Source organism: Macrobrachium rosenbergii, chromosome 12 (genome assembly GCF_040412425.1).
Source record: "Macrobrachium rosenbergii isolate ZJJX-2024 chromosome 12, ASM4041242v1, whole genome shotgun sequence".
In the NCBI taxonomy this organism is placed as follows: Eukaryota; Metazoa; Arthropoda; class Malacostraca; order Decapoda; family Palaemonidae; genus Macrobrachium; species Macrobrachium rosenbergii.
This window is the reverse complement of record NC_089752.1, coordinates 101152220-101164719: the sequence shown is the minus strand read 5'-3', so window position 1 is coordinate 101164719 and position 12500 is coordinate 101152220. Positions and strand designations below refer to the sequence as shown.

General features: G+C 34.5%; 1 protein-coding gene across 4 annotated transcripts in view; it reads left to right on the top strand.

Moving 5' to 3' along the window:
* The window catches only part of CdGAPr (GTPase-activating protein CdGAPr), an 842258-nt gene that overhangs the window by 299989 nt on the left and 529769 nt on the right, over positions 1–12500 (top strand). For 2 of the 4 annotated variants that reach the window (XM_067112522.1, XM_067112521.1), the window contains exon 2: positions 4905–5320. The exons of the other annotated variants lie outside the window; for them this stretch is intronic. In XM_067112522.1, the coding sequence (XP_066968623.1) occupies positions 5130–5320 (191 nt within the window). In that variant the 5' untranslated portion in view covers positions 4905–5129. The remainder of the gene's footprint in view (positions 1–4904; positions 5321–12500) is intronic. 4 annotated transcript variants of the gene reach the window in all.

Sequence of the window (12500 nt, the reverse complement as noted above, 5' to 3'; positions counted from 1 at the left end):
TATATATATATATATATATATATATATATATATATAATGTGTGTGTGTGTATATATATATATATTATATGTATAATATATATATATATATAATATAATATGTATGTATAATTATATATATACTATATATATATATATATATATATATATATATATATATATATATTATTCAGTATATATATAATGGCATTTTGATGGAAGCTGTACATCATTGATGGTTTTGAATGACGATAATGAATTGTTATAGTACCGAAAACAATTTGACAGGTTGTCCTAATGGTTTAGTCTAATATGGTCAGTGTCAGTTAGTGATTAATGCGCTTGTAAATATCCCATTGTATTACATACTTTGCATTGCTGCTCTAGAGAAATATGTTGTTGTGGGAGTTTTGAAGTAAATGAAGCGGTCAAATGAAGTAATGATAGCAAGCAAATCATGAATTTTTTATTGTGTCCGGTCAGGGATACAACAAAATATCCTAAAGTACAAACAAAATGTACTTAGGTACTTTGCATTTTCACAGTTGTTGCATCGTCTAAACATGATTTGTAAGTTAGTTTTGATTTTGTATTTTTGCGCTCAAGCGTCGTTCATATGCTTGAAAAAATGCATACTAGAACTGTCTGCAATCATGAAGTCGAAAAGTAGTTTTGCAGTTTTTTGTTTTGTTTAGGCAATGGACCCCGCAGAGAAACAGTGGACAAAATGCACTCGATAGACATTTGTACACCCACAGTGCCAAATGGGTATATTTTGCCCAGTAGATATATTTTGTTCATTGTTTACATTCTGTGTATTGGCTACATATCTTTCGAAGGGATGACCCTTTCTTGATGGGCATGCTTGGATACCACAGAGATAATGAGAAGGCGGAAGAACATAGCATGGCAGGAAAAGATACCCGGAGGGAGTTCGTTGAGGGTCTGTGTACCCCTGTGTGCCAGAGGATGGGTGATGAAACGCACCTTGAATAACGACGCACTCAGATGCACTGTATAATCCAGTAACATTATTCAAATTCAGGCAGCGCCGAGTCACATTATGCAAATGCAGAATCAGCTTTGCCATTGGCTCTGAGTGTGTTTCACTTCAGCCGTCGCTGAGCTCAGGGCATCAATAATTGTTCCGATAGAGGACCGGAAGTGCATACCTTATAGTTATCTGTTGTCTGTTTCCTGTTGTCCCTTCACACACACTCTATTGCACAAATGGTTTTTTGGCATCGTTACAGCGTGCATGTTTGTATATATTACAGACATAAGCGTAAGATATACGCGTTGCGGGCTCTGACCCAAGCAGATATCTGTCATACTGGGTGAACATTGCTAAAAATTGCCAGTTGGCTCGAACTGTTTTCTGCAAACCATTTACCTCATAGCTCAGTTATTTTATTCTTTGACGATTTTGCAGGAACTGAAAATTACTCTCTCTCTCTCTCTCTCTCTCTCTCTCTCTCTCTCTCTCTCTCTCTCTCTCTCTCTCTCTCTCTCTTAGTCAGTATGTAGGTTGTCTTTGCCAGTTTCATATGTAAGTCATTTATCTTTCTGAAACATAGCTGTACGAGAGTTTCTCTAAAAAGTTTTCTTTTATGAGAGTAGAGTACATAACATACACAGTTTCAGTATTTATTGGTTCACTGAAATAAAAAAAAAATTAGTGCTGAAATGGGCTTTTTAATGGTCTTTATGAATTTTCTATGTTATTTATTTAATGTCTGCATATACTTTGGTGTGAAGTGATAGCAGAAAATTAGGAATTGTCAAGAATTCCATCAAATTTAACCTTTTATAGAGTTACAGGTTTACCCCTCGAACGTTTCCATTAAAGACCGCTTCGATTTTCTGCGCCCACCGATAAAACTGTACTTTATACATATACAGTACATAGAAACACGCGAATATATGTATATATGTGATTATGTATGTATATACTGTATATATATCTATATATATATTATATATATATGTATATATATATATATATATATATATATATATATATATATATATATATATATATATATATATATATATATATATATATATATATATATACATTATATATATATATATATATATATAGTTATATATGCATATATATATATATATATAAAAATATATTGTTATATTGTTTATGAGAGTTGAGAGATCAGAAAGTGATTGATGCTAGATTGACATTTTAGAGATGGTGAGAGAGAAAGCTTAGAAATGTTTCAATGTTTTATTTCTGCATGTTTTAAAGTTATTACAAAAAAATACCATTGTTATATTGTTTACTTATGAGTTGCCCAGCAGAATCATCGAAAGTGATTGATGCTAGATTGACATTTTCGATGGTGATGAGTGAAAGCTTAGAAATGTTTGAATGTTTTAATTTTCAGTTTTAAACTTCACATATTGAATGTGGGTGTGGTTTTCTTTTGCATTTCACATATCGTAAGTTTTCATCCTCTTTTTTGCGTAAACCTTATTATATTTTCCCATGCTATTTTATCATTTTGCAAGCCTTACTATTCCTTTAGAAAGGAAGTATTCCTGCGTTACATTATTATCCACCCCTCTCCCAACCTTTGTTGTGCTTGTTATTTGACTGATGCGAAAGTCTGCTGTAAAGGAATCTTTCAACTACGTGTAGTGGACGCATTCATATCGCATTCGTTATTTTTCCCTTTCGTTGTGTTCATATTTTCTTTTGACACTAGAATCATAATATCTCTATATATATATATATATATATATATATATATATATATATATATATATATATATATATATATATATATATATATATATATATATATATATATATATATATATATATATATATACATTCATCTTGTATGTAGTTAATATTATATATATATAGTTATATATTATATATATATATATATATATATATATATATATATATATATATATATATATATATATATGTGTGTGTGTGTGTGTGTGTGTGTGTGTGTGTGTGTGTATGTGTATGTGTATGTGTATGTATAATCTTCCGCACATTCATCTTCTCACAGTTAAAACTGTATCTACTCACGTATTCTGGCACATGCACACGCATTGCTGTTTATGTATGTCCGTATACTAGTGATTAGGCGTTTGCAGGTTTCACGAGTGTTACCAGTGAATAGTATCACTTTATTAGTTTTAGGGTACCATGTTGAAATTATTTGACAACAAGATTTATTATTTTTTTCCGGGGATATGTCGGTGCGTATTCAGTCAGGCGCGTCATTTTTCAATGTAACTCCAAGCCTTTTATTGTCTTGCCCATTGTTATTGCACACTATTATTGTTTAGCTTTTGTTTGATACATTTATTGCTTTTCGATTTACTATTGGTTTCCTCGCAGAAAGATTGATGTTTTGTTTACTCTTTTATTAGTGTGCAAGCGTAATAAAAAAAAGTAAAAGAAAACTCCACTTTATATACCCTCCTGGTACACTGCCTTGTGTAAGGCTGACGAATCATTCATATTATAGTCTGAGAAAGGCGTGGCTTTTGGTTTTGTGTGGAATACAATATGTCTTGCCTCCCTAAGAAAAGATTTAAAGGTTTATAGTCTGATATTCTCTTGATTATGGTGACCTAGAATTCCGTACTTTGTCCCCCGTAGGGAGATAGTGCCGTCAGTACACCACATGCAGTGCACTGTAAGCATTACTTAAGCTTCTTGCAGCGTCCCTTCGGCCCCCAGCTGCGACCCCTTTCATTCGTTTTACTGCACCTCCGTTCATATTCTCTTCTTCCATCTTACTTTCAACCCTCTCTGAACAATTGATTCATAATACAACTGCGAAGTTTTCCTCCTGTTACACCTTTCAACCCTATTTACTGTCAATTTCCGTTTGAGTGCTGCTAAATGACCTCATAGATCCCAGTGTTTGGCCTTTGGCCTAAATTCTGTACTCTATTCTATTCCGTTCTTTGTCTTACTTTTAGCCTTACAGCGAGTTTCACTGTTGAATGCGCCTTTTGAAGTCCTAACTGCTGTTCTTGCAATAACAGTGGCATTATGAAATGTAGATATGTCATGTGTGTTCCTAACGGGAGGGTCGTTCATAAAGGAAATTTTTAGTTGCATATTTTCATTTTTGAACTTGGATCGATACTATAGAATGTGAATGGCAGTAAGAAAGAATTGTGTCATGGCACGTATTTCCACGTTTTGATGTTTAATAAATTGAAAGTTTTGCTCGTGATGTAATGACGAGTAAATTGGACGCCAGGAAATGAGTTTCACTGGGAATAATTACTCTCGTGTAATTCTAAATTGAATTATCTTTTTGCTTAATGAATTTGGTCATAAAAACTCCTTTGTGATTTTATTTTACTTATGTAAAACATGAAAGTTTGCACTCTTTCGATACATTTATTTCTTTTCATATTCTGTTATAATTACTGTACGCGGTGGGATTTGTGTTTAGTAGCATTGTGTGGGTTTTGTGTCTCTTTTCCATCAGCACCAATTTGTTTAATTTACAAAAACTAAGGCAGCTTTATAATGTGGACTGCAAATTGCACAATCATTTCATGAGTAGGGTATGCTTTACGTTTCTTATTGTGATGTGATGTAGTTTTCACAGAATCCCCTGAAAATCTTGCACATACATAAAGTTTTAGTTTCCCAGCAGGAAATATAAAGTATAAAGTTTCTTGTTTTGTGGTATTTATATGTATGGTAGTACATGTAGTATCTTAGACCTGCTTCTTATAAAATGTTAAATATTGTTTGTCACTAGATTAATGTAGATTAGTGTAATGGGCTTGAGAGACTCACAAAGGTCATTTGTTACTTATTAATAACCGTGGTAGAGGGAAGGTTTGACCAACCACTGGTATATTTAGCTAATGGGTCGTTACTGGGTGTGGTTTATGACGGGTGCTGGTCGTTAACAGAGGTGGCGGTTGCGTTGCATGATGATGGCGCCCTCGGCCCCGCTCCTCCGCCCGCTCCTGCTGCTGCGCCTTCTGCTGCCGCTCCTCCCGTGGTCGCTTCCTGCCTGTCACTCAACCCACCCGGTGACCTGTTGACCTGCTGTGACTGAGAAAGAGAGTGAGAGAGAGAGAGAGAGAGATTGAAGAACCGTCGTCGCCTTCGACTTCTTTGTTGTCGTCTCCATCATGTCATCGGGAGCGCCGTCCTCCTCCTCGTCTCCTCAGCTCTCCCGGTCCTCTTCCCCTTCGGTAGGGTCGATTCGTGACCCTTCCTCTCTTCAGGATGACTCCACGAGGTCACGTGACTACGCGCCTGATGATGCCTCCAGGGTCACGCCTGTCAAGAGGCGTAGGCTCTTGCCCTTGGTCGACCTCAGGTAACGAGGGGGTTTCTGTGACCTCCCTCCCTCTCTTTTTCACGTTTCATTCCAGCCCTCGCATTGTGACTGCGTTTTCTCTTTGACATGGCCTCTCCGTGCGTTTCGTATTATTTACAGCAACGGCTTTATTCGTAGTCCTAAGTTCGCTTTACGTAGGATTTTCGGCTCTTTCTGTGGCGCATGCCTTTCATTCCGCCGTCCTTTTGTTGTAGCTGAAATGCTCCATTTTAAGCGAGACGAGCTACACCTCGTGCATGATGTCGTTTCATTAATTAGCAGAAGTGCAGCTAACGGCGCTGATTAATGTTTTGCATGAAGAGGTAAGGCAGTAGTGCAGCAGCTGCTTTGTATATGCTGTTCCATTATGATTGTTTGTTCACTGTTATTGTCGTGGTTTTACTCTTCCCATCAGTCGTATTATTATTATTATTATTATTATTATTATTATTATTATTATTATTATTATTATTATTATTATTATTATTATACGAAACCTTGCATGAAGGTTTATTATTATTATTATTATTATTATTATTATTATTATTATTATTATTATTATTATTATTATTATACGAGATCCAACTTGTAATATTTGATATTTGGTAACTGTATTTTGTTCCTTTGAGATAAGTGTAGGGAAACTTGATGGGTAGTTTGGAATCATGCCTCAGTCATGTATTTCACAAATATGATTAAAATTGATAACTTCCCTTTGTACTGACCACTAAAAGCCTTTGTGATTTTCTTTTGCCGTAAGAAACCTTTTTCATACAATTTAGAACAACGTCACTCATTGTTTTCAAGTTTATTCAGTAGGTTTTTATAAATAACCTGTCTTTTGTATAGTTTCCTTTGCTCTCTTTGAGATTCTTGAAATATGTGTTTTTTCTTCACATTACATTTGCTTTTGCCACTGTTTCATATTTATACTCTTAATTGCATGAGAATTTATATCTTGCACAAAATATTCACAATTTTATCATATGTTTAATATTTCATTTTGCTTTATAATTTTGCCTGTGCTGTCTTCACCAAACATATATATATATATATATATATATATATATGTATGTATGTATATTATATATATATATATATATGTGTGTGTATGTATATAAATATATATATATATATATATATATATATATATATATATATAAATATATATATATATATATATATATATGTATATATAACTTGAGATGTATAATATGCTTTACGCCATAACTACCTGGGATGTTTCAAGACTTGTGATTTTAGTATCAGGTAAGTTGTATCGTGATGAAGATATTATTGTTGAAATTTGTTGGAGAAAGTGTTCAAGTGATTGATATTTCGTTTATTTAAAATATGAAGGGAAGGCTTAAATGTGCCCCTTACCCTTTTGTTTAGAAATAATTCTTAAAGTGACCGGAATGTTATAGAAAAGTGGAGACATTTGATCGTTAAATATAAGTAACCATGCCAGATAACAGGATGCACCGAATTGAAATGTTCATCAGAAGTAGGTAGTTTATTCTTGAGAATTATGATTATTTTTCATTGTATTGAAGAGAATAACATTCGATCAAAGGTTTCATAGAAGTCTGTTACACTCATTGAAGCAAGATTTGTCGGCCGAAGTAATTGATAAGGAGTTATTTTAACCCTGTACAGAGACATCAAGTCTTTTGTGCACTGCTTAGTCGTGTCTAAATATCTTGAGGGATTACCTCGGCTTGATGGTGCCACAAAATATTTTTCTGTATTTTTAACATACTCTTTTTGTTTATTATTTTTATTTCCTATAAATGTAACTTAGGAGTTTTTGTTTTTAGTAGGAAGGCCACCATAGAGCCTGTTGAATATCATCTTAGAAGTTATTAAAATGATCTGTTAATATGTCGAAATGACCCAACACTTTAACGATCACTTGAGGTTGGTTGAAGACTCGTATATTGTTTATACAGTATGAACAGAATTTATACACATAAAAAAGAGAGTGTTCAGATACATGTTAACATGTTCACAAGGAAGATAAAGAAAAAAGTAGAAAAGATTAATATTTATGTATTAATGTTTGTGTAAGTGCTGATTAGTTCGAACGCAATCATTGGATCAGTCATGGTTAACAAAATTCAAGAATATTGCTTTGTAACTATACCCTAAATTAGCAGTTTAAAAAACAGTTATCTTTATCCTTTGATGCAATTTTAACAACTAGAATTTTGACATTTTTGTAACAACCACACTGTATATATATATATATATATATATATATATATATATATATATATATATATATATATATATATATATATATATATATATATACACACACACATGCATATAATTTTATGTGTGTGCTCGTGTGAGTGTGTGTCTTGTATGTTTGCGTGTAAGTCCTTGTTTATTAGTAAAATGAGAACAAAGGTTCACGCTAGACCAGGCCGCCTAATTTCTTTCACACGTTGAACAATTATGGGCCTGTGGTGGTATAAGGCCGTCTTAATCTAAACCAAACTACGAGTGGGTATCATTATCCTTAATCTTGTGGATAATTTTCCACTTCCGAGAGATTGCAAATTTCAGTCTGGCACGGAGGTTGCCACGACACCCCTTTATTTTCTCATTCTTCCTAGCCCTGCTTGTGCTTTTCTTTTATGCACTCATTTGTATTACTTCCCCATTTCCTCCACATGACCGAGCCACTTTATAGCATTTTTAGTCATCTTTTAAGTATTAACCTTCTTTTCATTTGCTGTGTAGGTTATTTGTATCAGCAGTTTTTTTTTTTTTTTTTTTTTTTTAGAACTACACAAGAATTTGGAGTTGGCTGACCAGACTCGCTAGAACTCCGATTTCATACTTTCTTAGATATTCTGTTGGCAAAACGGAACATATTTCATTCCTCCATCAACCATGGTATTATTCCTAAACATATATTGAAAAAACACTTTATTTTCTCATTGCAAGTATAGTCATTAACCACCACATCATCCTAGCTTACTTGTACACTTGTATACACAGTCTTCCTAACAGTTGCTTGAAATTTTCTATTGTAATAGAGTGTTCAACCATCAGCCTGTCTTTGGACCTTACCATCAAAAACAGACAGCCCGGAAACATACTTTAACCACGGACCAGATACACCTCTCTGTAAAATTAAGTGCACAGTCTTCTCTTCCACTGTCGGTTCTTGAAAAAAAGGTGGTACCTTTTGCTACACTATTCTCATTACTCATCGTATATTTCTGTACATTCTCTTATCTTTAGTCTCTAGAACTATAATTGATCGTTTTTTTTTTTCACTTACAGACCTCTGGCACAGTTGTTTATTTACAGATAACAGACATCTTGATATAACTTATGTATCAGCTAATGTTTGCATTATTGTTACCCTGTCAAGTCAGTGCTTAAATCAGCAGCTGAAAGTATTGCAGCTTCGTGCCAGTTTCATCAGCGCCGACGCTTGTGTCTACTGTTTACGACCTTCATTTAGTCTGCAGCATCTCGTCAGCAATCATTCTCAGATGCGCATTAACCTTTTAAACTCTCTCATAATAAAGTTCAGCCTCTCTTCTGTCTTGTTGCTCAGTGAAAAGGACCCGTCAAAATATTTGATTTATCTCTAGAAGATTGTATGAGCGTTTTATGCGTGTGTGTGTATATATGTGTATATATATATATATATATATATATATATATATATATATATATATATATATATATGTGTGTGTGTGTGTGTGTGTGTGTGTGTGTGTGTGTGTGTGTGTGTGTGTGTGTGTGTGTGTGTGTGTGTGTGTGTGTGTCGTTCCTTGTCACCTGTCCAAGTACTGACCAGATCCAAAGTTGATTTACTTTGCTTTCTAACGGGTGAGTGTGTGTATGTGTGTTTTTATTTATGCTTGTTTTGATCAGATAACATAATCATTACTATAAATTCAAGCTTACGTCTATTCGTCAATTATTTTATAGTATGGGTTTTGAACCTTTTAAAATTGTGACAAAGATTGCATATCGAGATGGTACTTGAACTACCATTGAAAGTAGACTGTCTAAACCCTAACTGTTCAATATCAGACGTCTAGAAAGGGACCTAAACTTCATCTTAGATGGATGTGAACGACTAGGATTGTTTAAGTAAATTAGTACATAGGTTTTATGAACAAAATGTTTTTTTTACTAGATCCTAAAGTTTACAATACTTTACAGCATAATCATTGATAATCGTTTTAGCGCTCTTTGATTTAATCAGAAGAGTGTATAAACTGAAAGACAATAAAAGGAAGATGAACAGGGAAGATAAGACATAAGTTAGTTGCTTGTATCGCAGTTTGCTGTAAACACTAGGTTTTCTTTCAAATAAGTTTCGGAGAGAAAGGCACAGGCGAAGCATGTTCGAAAGGAGATTAAGTAGGAAAAGAGACTCTTGTTCAACTTGGCTGTATTCCCTCCAGGGAGGCGTAGGCTACGGTTGACAAGCGCTCTGTTTCCCGAGGACCACCTGAAAGACCTCGTGAATAAAGTGGTGTTGAAAATCGAAAGTCATACAACTTGAACGAGTTCGTTCGTTTGGTCGCTCATTTTTGGTCCGTATCTTTAAATAATCTTTTTTAGTTATTTTTGACGTTTGCAGTCACATTAATGTTATCTGAATGGGTCATTTGATTACTTCATAGCACAGTGAAGGATTTTAATTTCAGATTTTACCATGTTAAACTTTCAAGTGAAGCATAATGAATTATATATGCTGTTTTATGTTCTGCTATCACTGCAACACCAAAGTTGCAGATAGTTCGGTACGGCAACTCGTTAACACTATTGACATGAATTACGTGTTAGCTTTCACGTGACGATATACCATTCGGTATGTAAGTGAACAGAAAAATATTGACAATGTAAGAGAATTCAGCCTTTGTGGCCTCTATGAATATTTTAGTTGTAATCAGATTCTCCGGTCAGAGCTCGGTCTTCCTCTTTAGTGTGTTGTGTGGAGTTGCGTAAGGGTGATAGACTTCAGAAAAATAATCCCATTTCAGCTGCAATGAAGTGTTGTAGCTTCGTGGTTTTTAAGCGTGGCACGAATGCTGATTGATTAAACACTTGATTTGACTGTAAGAGGCCCGATACAAAGGTTAATGCTACATCACACACCTCTTGACACGTACTAGTCTCCGCTTCCCTCTTAGGAAACGCCGACTGCGCAGCCTGAGAATCAGATGAAAACTTATCACTTCATTGTCTGTATTGGACGCGGGCGAGTGCCAATGATGGTTTCTTTTCCGTACTTATGTTTCATGAATTTGAATATGTCTTCAGCACACTCAGAAATGATGTAACTTCTCAACTCTTTTTGTCACGGGTTGCAGTAGTAGAGAAAATAGCAAAGACGATTTGACCCATTTAGAAAGATAATAGGTATTTCTAAGGATAATATTCTTGGAGACAACATTGAATGTTTACATCCTTCCTGTCAGGTATGATAAGTGAGTATTGGTTAATTATACTGTTTTACAATTCCACGAAAATGAATAGTTGGTCGTAGTGGTATTAATTCCTTGAATTGCATGGCTCAAGTTGCCACACAGTGTAATACGTGTTTAGGGGTTAAATACGTACGAGTTCTTGAAAACCTTCTGTTATACGTTCAAAATGAACCTTTCAGAAAGAGAGGCTTTAGATTGCCAAAATATGCAGTTTATGAAAATTAGATCATAGTTATAAATGTATACAAATGTTTTCTGATTTTTGCGTGTTTTCATTTTTTATAAGGTAACTGAAATTATGGTATAGTACTCATAGAAAATTACAAAGGAATTCGATTGGTGATTTACATTATGAAAAGTACAGTTGTACGTTTCAGTTCGGTCTTTTGTAAGTTGGATGCAGAAGCTTTTCTTTTCTGTTCTTTTTTGTGGTGGTGGTGGGGCGGGCCCGCCTTAGGGCCTGCCTTGGGTTCGATTCGCCATTTCTACTGAGCATTTAAGATAGGCATTTTCGTGCTTGTGAGGGCAATTGAGTTCTATAAAGAAAATGAAAATGTGTTCGTTTGGTGTTGTTTGAAGCAAAATATGATGGTTTTGCATTTTTATATTCAGATTTTCGACTTACTACGTTACTACAATTCGAATAAAGAATACATTACAGTTTATACGTTCTCAAGTTAGTGGGTAATTTGAAATCATTGGATGGCCGTAAATGCTGAAATGCTCGGGTACCAAGACCTCTTTATTGCCATTATTGTCGAACACATTTCAAGGCTTTGAGGTTGTAAGTGGCCATGAAAAGAGGGAATGGCCTAACCCAAACTGTTTGCTGTCTTTGCAGGACAAAAAAAAAAAAAAATCAGACTATGTTCCTTTTCTTTTCTTGTATATTGTCACAAAATTTAGTAAGGGGGTTTATGCTGTTGATTTTTTTTTTTTTAAATAACTTTTGCATTTTTGCTTGTGTTTGTTCATATGTACCCAGTATTATGTTTGCTATACCATTAAAAAAATTCATACCATTATTACCAACGACTTATTTAATGGTTATAATTATCACTCTGTAGATATTCTGTTGAACTGAAGCCTAATGAGGTCAGCTTTATATACATTAGTTCGAATAACGAACTGAGTAACTCATGCATGTGTGTACATTTTATCATGACAAAGATTGCATTCTAGAAATATACCTTATTCCGGGCACATTGTAACTACAATAGTTTATACTCATGCAAAGATATTCGCGAGTAATCAAAACTATATGATTTACCACTTTAACCAACATACAATTTGCCACATGAATTACATGGGACTTGATATACATACCCTTTTCAGCTAAATTCATAATATACAGTGAATTCTTTCGTTTGTATGTTGAGGTTTGATTTAGCTTCTGGTAAATCTAATCCATGGCCTCACCAGTATGTCCGTCCAGCGTTTTCTTTCTGATGATAATAACGTTAATGACCCGTCTTTCTTTGGACAGGCGTTTCCTGGGACTATCCTAATGCCATCGCCGCTTTCTGAATGCATAGCTCTGCCAGTTTTTGCAGATATTTTCTCTTTTGTAGCCAATGACTCTGTCGTTCAGTTAATTCTTAGCTCTTGTTAAAGACATTTCATGACCAGAGCATCCTTTGCATTCAGATCTTCCAAGACTATACCGTCCACCACGTATTACTAGATATGCAGTTAATTCTGACACTCTT